General features: G+C 42.5%; 1 protein-coding gene across 1 annotated transcript in view; it reads left to right on the top strand.

Moving 5' to 3' along the window:
• Positions 1 to 12,433, top strand: part of IFT43 (intraflagellar transport 43) — a 44,265-nt gene extending 31,832 nt beyond the window's left edge. The window contains exons 9-12 of the mRNA XM_080981329.1: positions 9,381 to 9,453; positions 9,882 to 9,957; positions 10,425 to 10,487; positions 12,145 to 12,433. Of these exons, the coding sequence (XP_080837455.1) occupies positions 9,381 to 9,453; positions 9,882 to 9,957; positions 10,425 to 10,487; positions 12,145 to 12,264 (332 nt within the window). The 3' untranslated portion in view covers positions 12,265 to 12,433. The remainder of the gene's footprint in view (positions 1 to 9,380; positions 9,454 to 9,881; positions 9,958 to 10,424; positions 10,488 to 12,144) is intronic.
• The last annotated feature ends 1,017 nt before the right edge of the window (positions 12,434 to 13,450 follow it).

Raw genomic sequence — 13,450 nt, 5'->3', positions numbered from 1 at the left:
CATATTAAGGCAAAAATCACCAAACTGGCATTACAGAAGGAAGTTTTCTATTTCTTCCATACCCTGTGCACTCTACTCAATGTGCAAAAGACTAAACTGTAGGATAAAACTGTATAATAATGATCGCCTCTTGAGTTTTGTCTTTTGAAAATGAACGTGGGCAAGAATTACAATGTCACATATATGCGTATTTTGAAAGGATGGAGCAAGCCAAGTAGTTGCGCTGAGCATGAAATGACAAACAGATGAACAAGGAGAAGCGTTAAGAACAGCATTCCTAGGTCAGATAAATGGTCCATCTTGCCAATTCCCCTATCACCAAAAGCAGTTAGCACATTCTAGTGAGGAAGTCTATAACACAACATTGACATGACCTAGTATTGGGCAACGTAACATGTCTGAACAAGTTGGACCTGCAACAAAATGTTGCAGAGTGGAGTTCAGTACAAATAGTTAAATACAAATAGAACGCAGATACTGAAGGCAACAGGCACGATCCAGTTGTAAACCAATGGGAATAAGATCAATGAACTTAATGAGTAAGGCCTTTTGATTGCTTACGATCAAAATGGTCAAGACACCTGCAGCTCCATTTGTTCATTTCCACCATTGCTATTCTCGCAGTCAGGAGTATAGCCACATTTCTTTTTCGTCTCTCTTCGAGTCAATTCACAGGACCAAATTACAGTAGCAACTTAAAAAGTGCAGTTTTGAGTCAATCCATGTTGATTTTGACACGAGTCACTTGAAGTAAATCTATAATGCACAATGAGAAACCTGCTTAAAGGGGCTGAATGACGGCAGTGAACCTAAGTTGAGTTGCAGGCAGGGTGTGGGATGTAGCAGATGAATGAGCACTGAGTTCTGGACTCTTGGTGTTTCCACACTTACAACATGGTGATTTCATCTCTTAAGGGTTTTTTCTGCATGGAGCTTTTGCGTTCCTATGATGATTTCTCCCACCCTTTTCTGGTTTGGCAACACAGATGTTTTGGGGCTGAATTACAATATGAGTTCAGATACTCAAGAAGGTGCACTGTAATACATCATAGTTTATTTCTTGCCCCTTATTTTGCGTGTCTTGTGGTAATGCATGTTTTAAAATCCCAATGCCTTGTCTGTTTAGTTGGAATTATTTTTTCCAAGACTTTGCTCTTAATTAAAAATCAATTTAATCACTTAGTTTTTCAGTCATTCTTTCAGCTCTGTGAGTGCTTTCTGCTAACTCACAATCTGTTTCAGAGATTTGAACAATTTGTACTCTCTGTAAAATTTCCACAGGGCGCCCCCCCCAATTGCTTACCTTTCCCCCAGTTGCTTACCTTTTTCCACTGAGGCAATAAACAACTGGTGCCTTACCTCATTCATTGCCTTTCATTTTAAAAAATGGAATTCGAAGAAGCTTCTGATTCAGTTATTCATATCCAGTGCATCAGAGATGTTTTCCTCAGTTTTTTTGTTGTTGTTTTTTTTGGTAACCAAAAACATTTGGGACATAGCACAAATGCTAAAGATACCTACTTATATTAGAGTCTAACAAAATAAAAGATTGGGACTTTTGAAAATTATTTTTCAGAATTTGTTCTATGACAGTGAATTCCAGGCATATTTTGTACATTAGCATACTAAAGTCCAGGATTTTGCTGCTATATTGGCTAGTATGAGTATACAGCTTGATTTAGTTGCAGGAAAATATAATATGTAATATGTTTGTTGTTTCACATAATTAAAATTAAACAAAAATGCATTTATTTTTAAAGCATGCCTTTTAGTCTTTTAATGGCATTTTATTTCATTTTTTGCATTGATGGCATTTGTTGACATTTTTTGGTGTTGTTTTAATTAATGGGGATATACCTTTATTTTGATTTTTGGTTTATAGGCACTTCAGTAGCAGCTTCATTATTCATTTTTTTTCAAACTGGTATCCTATCTTTTGTAAGGTAAATGATACTGTATTTGAGAGTTTAGACACATTTTTGGCTTCAGAAATACTGCATTTATTTGTATTAGTACAGCATCCTGTTCTCCGGTGCTCCAGCTGTTGTTACTGTTTGGACCAATTTGTGTATATCACTTGGTGATAGATGAGAAATTGCTTTTTGTTACCTACAGCTCAGAACTAGCTTCTCCGGAAAGTAATAATTTATGGCATCTACAGATGTAATCTTTGCATCACGCCCTCAGGCAACATTTATACAATTAATATGAGGACAACTGAAATCTGTTCCTTGTATTTTCTTTTTTAGCAGTTACATTCCACAGTTGTTATCAGTACGATGTGCAAATGGCCAATCACAAATTTTTACATATTTGTTTATTAAGGCACAGTTGCTGGAGAAAAAAATTAACTGGTTCCGGAATCTGAGCCTTTAACATACACAGCTAGTTAACTATTTGGCACAGAAGCATGAGCAGAGTGATCCTGTATACACTACTTCAAGTTGGGACAAGAGATACATGGCAGCTACACCAGTGGAATGACCATATAGCCAAATTCATGCTCAGCCTAAGAGAGGTGGAAAACATCAGGGGGGGAAACTAAAACAACAGAAAAACAGCATGGATTCCCACAACATCCCTGCCAGTGTCCACCAGTCATGTGCAAACACATACCAGTCAGTATGTAAAAGTCTCTGAAAAGATCCAGAACCTTTTACGTGCTGAACTGTGGGACGTGGTACAACCATCCAAAGCCCACTGTGATATGTTTGTGAGGCATTTTAAGAATACAGTGGTACCTCAGGTTAAGTACTTAATTCGTTCCGGAGGTCCGTACTTAACCTGAAACTGTTCTTAACCTGAAGCACCACTTTAGTTAATGGGGCCTCCCGCTGCCGCCGGAGCACGATTTCTCTTCTCATCCTGAAGCAAAGTTCATAACCTGAAGCACTATTTCTGGGTTAGCGGAGTCTGTAACTTGAAGCATATGTAACCCGCTATCTAGTGAACTATTAGGAATGTAATCTTGTCGTTGGATGAGTCTCAGTTGATTGATTTTATGTCGTTAGTATCCCACCTTTTCTCCAAGGAGCTGAAGGTAGCATCCATGAGTCTTCCCCTCTCCATTTAATCCCCACAACAACCCTGTTAGGCTGAGAGGCCATGACTGGCCCAAGGTTACCAAGTGGCCTCAGGAAGGTGATCAATGTCTCTTTAAGAGTTGGGGGTGATCTTCAGGTACCTGCAAGGGACATTAGCAAACCTGCTCCTGACGAAGCCTTCCCTAGGACCTAGAAGGTACCCGTCATTTTAGCCCAGTGGCGTATGTCCCTTCCTGGCCAAGGTGTGGCCAACTAGATTCAGACTCTCTTAAATTAAACTGATTTTTTGGGATACATTTCAGTCAGGATTCAGGCCAGGTTTAGCACAGATACTGCGTCAGAAGAGAGACAGAAGAATGTGGCGCTACTGAATCTCAGCGGCTTTTAATGCCATTGAACATAGTGGCTTTCTGGAGCGAATGGCTGAGTGGGGAGCATCTAGCCTTCAGGCTGCTGAACAGGGCTCCCTTCTTATGATCTTATATTAATGTTCAGTATGAATGAATCTAAATGGCTAGATGTTGACTGCCCTATGGACGGGAGGCGCACAAATGTTGCCCCCATGTTTGAGAAAGGGAAAAAAGAAGACCCAGGTAACTACCAAGTGGTGAGATGACCCTTGAGGTCCTTTCCAACTCTACAAATCTATTTAAAAGGATAGCCAAGAAGTCATTCAAAGTGAGTTCACCCACATTTTCTCTCTCTCTGTGGAATATTCTCAACACAGAGGCAATAGTGCAACAATTATTTTACTATACTGTATAGTGGAAGGGAAGTCAACCTTGCTGCAGGGGGGTGGTGTTTGCTACTTCCTTGTCTCTCCCACCCCAAATCAGAACAGGCAACCAAATATCAAGGTTTAGATGATTTAAGAGACAATAAAATGCAGCTTGCTTTTGTTTTCTCCTAAAATTATGGCCTTTATAAAGTGGTGTTCTTTGGCACTACATAGCATAGGGCAAGGGCTATGATGGTGATGAGATCATCCTAAAGCTTCTTAGATAATTTCTGGCTGTAGTCAGCATGTTGGCACAGTTGCAGCTGTTCGTAAATGCTTTCAGGAAGTTGGACAGCCCCCTTTTTTGTTTTTCCTTGCTATCTCCATATTTTTTAGGGCTATGACTTTCCTTTTAATGACAAGGTTTGAAACCCACTTCTCTGTGAATGGCATCACCAATGGCTAGTGTGACCTGATGCTGGAAGAGTAAATTGTAACCCTCCACCATCTATGCCCTGGCCAGTGGTCCAGAGAAGCTATACATGCCTCGTTGGTTTGCTTATTACCCTCAAAGAAGAGAGAACCCAATCTTGTTTGTGTGTTCCACAGAAGCTGCCTCCATTCCTTGTTCCTTGCATTTTTTTGAAGACTCTAGCCTGTTGCTTTCCACTTCTCTATTTTTATTCCTCCTTTTTCTATTTAGAGGGAAAAATTATCGAATTGAGATGCACTAATTAAAGCCATTTTCTGGTATTTGGTTACTGGCGTGTTTGATGTCTCTCTGACAAGACCATGAAATGCATGGGGTGTCCACAGGGACAGAATTTGCTGAACACGGTGCTTTGTAAATGCGGGGACACAGTGTCGCAGCAGCTCATGAATATGAAACGCCCATGATGCTACCTCAGTGGACTCGAGAACACAGATGAATCCTGTCATGTGCTAAATGAGACCAATTTCTTTCACTTAACTTCATCTTCAATCAGATACCTTCTTCCATTTGCCTGTTTAAAATTCCCTAAACGTGATGCAGAAGGTAACAGCATTCAGTAAAACAAAGTTTTGCAGCAGCAGAGAAATTAGAATTGTGTCTGGCTGAAGTTTTCTTCTGTTAAAATATAAAACTTAGCTCACTTCCTTTGCTTTTAAAGCCTCTCATAGTGCTGTGCACAAAACAGGGAGGACCCAGAGAGCTGGCCTTCAAAATCTCACTTTTCTACATGCTCTGCTCTTATATAGTTTTGTATGTACACAGCTCTAGAGGTGTGCATTCTTTGGATACAGCAACTAACTAGGATTATACTTGGAGGAGTTCCCATGCTGAATTGCTTATTGAAAATGGCAGGTCAATAAATGGGAACATAGCGTGGCACAGCACAGCAGAGAGCATTATTTTAGGGCTTTGGATAATTCCTGAGAACAAACTAGGTCAGTGTTTTTCAGTTGTAGGATTCCCAGGGAAACTCAATCCACCAATTTCTTTTTACTCTTTCTGCAGCATTGTTCCCTGTTTCTCATGTGGCTCCTTTCTAGAGTCTAGCATCACTATTTGAGAATGTGGGAACCAGGCTGAGGGATTTCAACTAAAGAAATTCCCATGTTGAAATTTCCCACCCATAGAGACTCATTTCCCTAGCTGAGATGCACTCCATCAGGCATCTCTTCTTCTGCCTTCAGAAACTTGTGAATTTTCATATGACAACAATTGGGAACATTGGGGATACAGTTACTGGTCAACAGGCCAAGAGTTGCCTGAGGCAGACTGCTTGGCAGGGCCAGTGGTTTCAGGGAGTACCTGCGTGAGTTACTATAAAGATTTTGGAAGCAAATGCTTCTAAATGAAATGAAACTAAATGGGGGGGGGGCAGATTTCTTGTATTTGATCAGCATCTCTGGTGATATGCATCTTGTACTGTTCTCTGTATGCTCTTATCTGAACTATGTGGATTAATCTGTAGGGAACTAATTTATGAAGGTACTTCGCCCTTGAGAAATGTTTATTAGAGTTATCATTTTATTCTAACAGGAATAGGTTCTATACGTTTTCACTAAAACCCCTAGCAAAGAATAAGGCTGATTTTTAAATGCTGTACTTGTGAAAGCCTCTAAATGTAACTTTTGAACTGCCGAACAGCTCTTTATTGCTAAAGCTTTACCTGCCCTATATCTGATAACACAGGGGTAGAGAACTTGATCTGACTGGTGGGCCACTATTGGCAGGTGGGCAGGGCTGTCCAGCTGTCAATCACCTGACATCTTCCTTAAGTTTCAAAGAATTTGAAGTGTACTCTAAGTTCACTCCCGATTCTTGCAGGCACTACTTGAATTCAAACCATAGCTGCAAATATTATTGTCAAATGAAGGGACTGACTTCATTTGGGAGCTTCTAAGTGGAACCAGTCCCAGTGGGGACTGCATTTGGGGGCAAATTTAAGAGGTGTCCAGTGCAAAAACTGCTTGCAGTGGAACAATCAGGTGGGGATCCTAAGGCTCCCAACTGTTCCTTTGCAGCCAAGGCTTTACCTACCCGACCCCTGCTATCATATGGCAGCAGGTATGGGGTGAGTTGGTGTGGCTCTGGAAAATGGCCTGGCAGACCTAATCTGATTTGTGGGCAAGAGGTTCCCCAAGTAATAATGCAGGATAATAATGCCCTTTTTCCTGCACATTTAGATCTTTTTAAAAAATATCATATAGGGTTCTATTTATGTGTGATTTTTTTCCAATGAACAAGATGAATAAGTTAAAAGACATAAGCTTTACCTGAAAGAAATACACTGGACTTAGAAGCCTTCTCTAAAAGAAAGAACCCTTACTTAGTTTAATGTTCTTTGCGCCTCATCATTCTTGGTATTTCCTCTTGATTTCATGATTCTGATCCTCTGGTTTCTTAATTGCAATAAGCATTTCCAGCCTGGCAAAATGTGAGTTAACAGCACATAGTGAAATCAGTTTGGCCTTGGCTGGCTGCCAATTTCAAGTAAGTATGATATTCAGTGTATGCTGCAGAACTTGCCATACTAAATGGGTTGCATGAAGGGTTCCCAAGTAATACCTTTAATCTATGTTTTCTGAATAGCTGCTGAGCTGCTTGCGCTCAGAAAGTGGTACTTAAAAGGCAGGTTTCTCTGTGCAAGAACCAGCTCCTAAAGGGGAATTGACTGAGTATGCAAAACCTTTGACAGGCCACCAGATCCTTACAGATTCAGGTCTTAGATTTGTTTCCAGCTTATCTTTCACTACTTTTTATTTCTCTGTCGTTCTTTTGTGGCCTGCTCAGCCAGAGCCTCTGCTGAGAAATAAGCTTATGCAAATCTTCCATGAGCATTGACCGGCCTTCCTATGCTACGGCACTGAGGAGGAGGCCACAGAGTATCTCTGTGCTGTTTGGCACAAAGATGGCACCTCCAGTGCTCTGGTTCCTCTTTATCCAAGTTGCTGTGAGCTGAAAGCTGCTCCGTTGAAGGCAACAGGTCCTTGAGTGGTTGGGGAGCTGGAAAGCACAACTCTGCAGAGATTGTCCAAGCTGTCACCGTCTCTTGCTTTAGCTTGGCTCTGGCTTCAGTCTCGGTTTCATTCAGCCCCTTCACCAGGCAGCCAATTAGAAAGAAATCCCACTGTGTGGGTTGCTCCAAACAGCCCTCTTGTCAAGAGTCCGGGCTAACCCTTGCCCTGCTGCAGATGGACCAGCACTTCCTCCACCAGGGTCAGGGAAGCCTGCAGGGATGCTGAGCGGATAGGAAGATGGGACCTGTGCACTTCAGAACTGGGAGAGGGCTATAAGGGGAAACACATATTTTTTTAAAGACCCAGTCCTGGACCCCAGACTCCACAGGCAGGGCACCTTTCCAGCTCTTGAATATTCATTTCAGCCTGGGCTGCAGACTGGACAGAGCTGGAAACAGTCAAATGCTTAGTTAGAAAAGCACAGTTGTGGATAAAATTGGAAGCAGCCTGTTCACTGCCAAGGCGCCATCTCCCTTTCATTTCAGGCAGTGGAGTAAAGGATCACAGTAGAGCTTTGCCAGCCAGTTTCCTGAGGATTGTATGACTCTGGAACCACTTTCAGAATCAGAACAAGTCAGGGATGGCCAGCTTCTTAAAACCAGAGGAGGTGCATACTTTAGAGCTCAGCTGCTCAAGGGCTAGTTCACTGGAAATGCAGTGTTTATGGGGTATTTCATCATACCAGGGTGGCCAAAATGTCTGGCATTGAAAAAGAAAAATGAAATCCACTATTCAAATTAAAAATTAGAATGCAGTGAAACCAAGTCTAGTGTGAACTATCCAGAGCTGCAGATAGTCAACACATTCTGGTCGGCTGGATGCTGCTTGCAGGCAGCTGGCTGGCCAGCTTGGGGAAGGGCCACTGGCTCAGCAGTAGAGTACATGCTTTGCGTGCAGAAAGTCACAGGTTCAATCCCTGGCATCTCCAGATAGGACTGGCAAAGATCTCTTCTGAAATCCTTGAGAGTAACTGCCAGTCAGTGTAGATAGAACTGAGCTGGGTGGACACAGGCAGGTACTTGCATAGAACTATAAATATTTGCCTGGGGGGAAATACAGCTAATTTCACTCTCGCTGTCCTGAGCACATTGAGCCATGTATGTAGGCAAAGCCTGAGGAAGCTTCTTGTCACTTGAAGCACAGCAGTTTGAATTGTCGCATAAATAGAATAGAGATAAAGTAGCCCACCTAGGAGATGGAAAACTCTGATCCTAAACCTAAACCAGGGATTTTTTGGGAGAAAAAAAGGCTAAGGAGTAAACCCTACACAAATCCGAAGTGGAATCTCTAAGGCACTTGGATGGCGCCTTGGATGCCTCCTTCTGGCAACTCCTGCAGCCAAGCTGGTGACAAATATATTGCTGTGTTTTCCTTTGGACCACCCCAGCAAGACTGAGTGGGGAGGGTCTAGGCAGCCCAGGACCTCCATATACATTACCCAGGCTTGTGCCCCAGGGAGGTTACTTCAGTGCTGCTAATTCAGCAGTTTGACTTCACCCCCAGAGGTGCACTCCATTGTCCCTTGAGACAGATGGATGCCAGCAACAAGACAGAGATAATCCCGATCATCTTCTATTTGCTGTCTGAGCTCATATGTTTTGCCACATGACTGCAAGAACATTACTCTGGGTAGTCTTTGGCAGTTTGTCATAACAGTCAGGCTATCCCTCAATCTTCACAGAGAGCCTTTTGCTTTTCATTCTTTCTTGGGATCTGTATACTCTTCCCACTGGAGCACAAATCCATCCATTTAATTTTAAAGAGGGTGCAGCAGCCACATAGGCGTTTACCCTGCAGTGTGGGTCTCTGGTGTTTTCAGAGATACATTGTACGAACGTACCAAGCTGCTTTACACTGGTGTCCATTGGTTCATCTACACAAGGATTGTCCACTCTTGTCAACTGCTCTCTGGGATCTTAGGCAGAGGTCTTCTCCGCCATCTGCTACATGATCCTTTTAACTGGAGGCGCCAGGAAGTGATCCTGGACATTTTGTGTGCAAAGCATGAGCTGTAACACTGAGCTATGACCCCTCCACGTTACTTTCACACTGAGAAAACTAGGGAAAGTTTTGGTAGTTCTGCAGCCTTATGTCTCCTCCATCCCTTGCAGATATCCCAGTGATCCCTGACTTGGAGGAGGTACAAGAGGAAGACTTTGCCATGCAGGTTGCAGCCCCACCCAGGTAACAGCAAGATCACAGCTGCCATGCAATTCCTTGTGCTGAACTGGTAGTCATAAGTGGACCCCACTCATTTGGATTTTGTTGTGATTTGCTTGAGCAGTTACATGGTGTTGCTATGAATAACAGGTGGTTATGATAAACTCTGTTGTTTTCATATGGAGAGAGACAACAGCTGCTATGGACTCTGAATATGTGTGTCAACCCCAAAAATACAAACTTTTTATTAAGACCAGGTCTGTATTTATGGCAGCTGCTTTATTTATTCATAATATTTCTTAACTGCCCTTCATCCTAAGATCTCAAGGCAGGTTACAACTAAGGAATATACAATAATAAAGCAAGTAAACCCATTCCAAGTGGAACATATGGATTCTGGTGAGGGATGTGGAGTGCTCCAATTTGGTTCCTTGCTCTGTCCCCAATTGCAGTGTTCAGGTGAACAGAGTGCTGACCTACCGTGACCTGGACAATGACCTCATGAAGTATGCTGCTTTCCAAACTTTGGTGAGTGCAGGCAGTTAGAAATCTATATTCCCAGAAACCCCAGGTTTTTCACAGTGAGATTGTTGTGGCAGTGCAGCGTGTGAATAAGGTGAGCATTCTACTGACAGTGCCATTCTGGCACACAAGATGTTAAGTACCTGTTTGGCAGATCTGCATGGTATATGCTCTGCAGTGTCTGCTAAGGCATCTTTGGGTGTTCCTCTTCACTTCCCACTTTAGTGATCTTTACTTAAAATCCAGCGTCCATCCCTTTGTTATAATTCCTTTGGTGGAGCTCCCTTCCCTCCAGAAGGAATAAGCACACTCCGTTTTATACTTTGAGCCAAGGCTCAGCATGCTGATGCGTTTGAACAGCTTTGCTCCATTAGTGGCAATGTAAGTTATCCAGAAGCAGGACAGATGTGTGCAACATGTGTGTTTCCGTTACTGTTCTTGGATCTGAATTACGTTTTTATGCGCTCCCACAGGATGGAGAGGTTGACCTGAAGTTGCTCAGTAAGGTTCTAGCTCCAGAACAGGATGTACGAGAGGTGAGTTTGCTCTGGGCCAAGAGGAGAACTAGACCATTATTTCTGCTCAGCAGGAACAGGAACATAGGAAGCTGCCTTAAACCAAGTCAGACCATTGGTCCATCTAGCTCAGTGTTGTCTGCTCTGACTTGCAGCTGCTCTGCAGGGTTTCAGTCTTTTCCAGCCCTACCTGGAAATGCCAAGGATTGATTCTGGGTCCTTCTCCATGCAGAGCATGTACTTCTTCTTTTTCTGTTTGCTGCAATCCTCTCCTGTTGGCAGTTTTCTACCCATACAGTCGTACCTTGATTGTCAAATGCCCTGGTACTCGTACGTTTCGGCTCCCAAATGATCAAAACCTGGAAGTGAATGTTCTGGTTTTCGACCTTTTATTTGGAAGCCAAACGTCCGATGCGGCTTCCACTATTGTTTCTGGCACGCCTTTGCAATTGGAAGCCGTGCTTTGGTTTCTGAACATTTCGGAAGTTGAACGGACTTCCAGAACGCATTCTGTTCAAAAACCAAGGTACGATTGTATATACTTCCTGTTCTTAACAATGCAAGCTTCCTGTTCTTGGGATTGTGGACTATTCTTTAAAAATAAATTTATACTGGTTATCTATCAACATATCTATCCACCCTAAAGGCCCGTTTACAACATTGTGCCAAACAAACAATGCAGCAAGTGTTTGTGTATATAGGAGGATGAGACAATCTTTTAGGTATTCTGGTTCCAAGCTATGTAGGACTTTGCACACCAGTACCAGCAGCTTGGACTTGGTCCTGTAACCAGTTGGTGGCCAGTGCAATTCTTTCAGCAGCAGTATAATGTGATGGCAAGATCCTGCCACAGTGAGCTATCAAGCCACTGAATTTTTGTATTAACTGCAGCTTCCAGGACAGTCTCAAAGGCAGCCCTCCATAGAGCACATTACAGTAATCCAATCAAAATTAACAGTGCATGAACAACAGCTGTCAGGCTATCCCAATCCAGAAATGGCTATAACTAAAGTTGGTAAAAGGCACTCCTGGCCACTGAGGTCAGCTGGCCCTCTAGCCCCTTGCCCTAACTCTCCTAATGATCACCCCCCGTGGCTTCATGTAGATGTTAAATAGCATTGGGGACAGGATAGTACCCTGCAGCCCCCCAAAAAACAATTGCCAAGGGTCTTGTAAAATAATTGCCCAGCACTATTCTCTGAAACCAGCCTTGGAGGTAGGAACTGAAGCACTGTGTAGCAGTGACCCCAGTGCTCATCTCATGGAGACAGTTCAGGAAGATACAATGGCCATTGGTATGAAAAGCTGCTAAGAGATCAAGAACAACAGGCTCTTCCTCCCCCTGTCCTTCTCTCGATAAAGGTCATCCATCAGGGCGACCAAAGTCAATTCAGTCATATAACCTGTCCAAACCCCTGTTTGGAATAAGTCCTAGAGGACTTGCAATTACTGTGATCATATATACAGTATAATTGGCAGTGATATATAAAATGGTGGCACTGCGAGTGGTATGGATTAAAACACACACTAGCTTCAGGCTTCAGGCTTTCTAGCAGAGTTTGGGTTACTGCTATGAAGTAGCTTTTAGACAAGACATGGCATTCTTTCCGCCATTTGGACTGTGTTGCAATGCTTTGGGACATTTTCCCACTTAGTATTTCTTTTCTTTTTTTGGCAGGATGATATCAGCTGGGACTGGAATCATCTCTACACAGAGGTGGCCTCGGAGCTTCTGAGTGAGTGGGACTTGGGGCAGGCCGAAAAGGAGGAGACCCTCGCTCCAGTTAAGAACGCTTGAGCCTTGGCTGTTGAGCTTTGGCAGTCAGGAGTGCCTCCTTTGCTAACCAGGCACAGCTGCCAACCACACCGGCACAACTACAGATTACTAATGCATTATATTTTGAACTCATGCTTTGTATCTGAGGAATCATTTTAGTCCACTTAATAAACTTGTTTAATAGAGCTCAGCAGGAGTTTTGTTCATGGTGTGTTTGCGAGGGCTCCAACCTTGTCAGTTAATCAGTTTAATTGGTTAAAAAGAGTATTTCTATTACAGTATTAGTACAATCTGATCAAGATGATGAATAAAAATGCTTATAAAAACAAGATCTTGTCAAAGCTTACCACTTTGCAACAAACATAGAACTCTTAAGAACTACCATTTCTCCTATGAATCAGATCAGTTAATTTGTCCATTTCTGCCTTCTCTAGATATTTCACCAGTGATTCCCACGCAGCCAGACCTTTTGGACCTTTTCACAAGTTTGTACTGAGATTAAAAACCTTTTGAGTTACTAATTGGGCACAACATTTAAAAATATTTTTGACGTAACGAATTATAGATTGACTTTCAAGACCTGCAATTTATACATATCTTGATTGACCTAAAGGAAGTATGTTTTTTTCTTTCAGAACTATTATATATTCTTCCTAAAATATTTATGCAGATTGAATTGATAATTTGACAAAGGTTTCTTTAATTGAGTGACAACCCTAGCATGTGCTCTAAAACAATTTGAAATGTAGAGGAGAAATTGTATAGTACACACAGAAAGAAACAATAATGGGTTCATCCATATGAAAAAGCACCATACTGTACATCACATTCTGTCTTGAGCTTTGTTCTACACTGAAACGCAAACTGCAAGCAGAAGTTTTCTGTTATGAATTGCACTGAAAGCCCAGATCCTGATTGATCTTGCTGTCTGCTCGTTTTCCCCAAACCAAAATGAGTGAGCGCCTCTTGCTTTTATCAGCATCAACGCTTCTTTTTTGGTGGTCATGTGCAAACCAGCAGGGCAGTGAAATGAGGCCACCAACGGACAAAGTAGGAGTTTCTGCATACTCAGGGGACTTTGCAGGTATGTGGAAAAATATTTGTAAGAACAGAGAAACCCTTCTAAAAGCAAGCTGAAGACATACTACTGGCCCCCTCCCTAACAGGTATAAAGCATTAGGAACAGTTAAATGCCCTGCAAGTGAGG

Source organism: Podarcis pityusensis (genome assembly GCF_964106645.2).
Source record: "Podarcis pityusensis genome assembly, chromosome: 1".
NCBI classification, from domain to species: Eukaryota; Metazoa; Chordata; class Lepidosauria; order Squamata; family Lacertidae; genus Podarcis; species Podarcis pityusensis.
The sequence above is the reverse complement of the archived record's forward strand: the minus strand, read 5'-3'. Positions and strand labels throughout refer to the sequence as shown.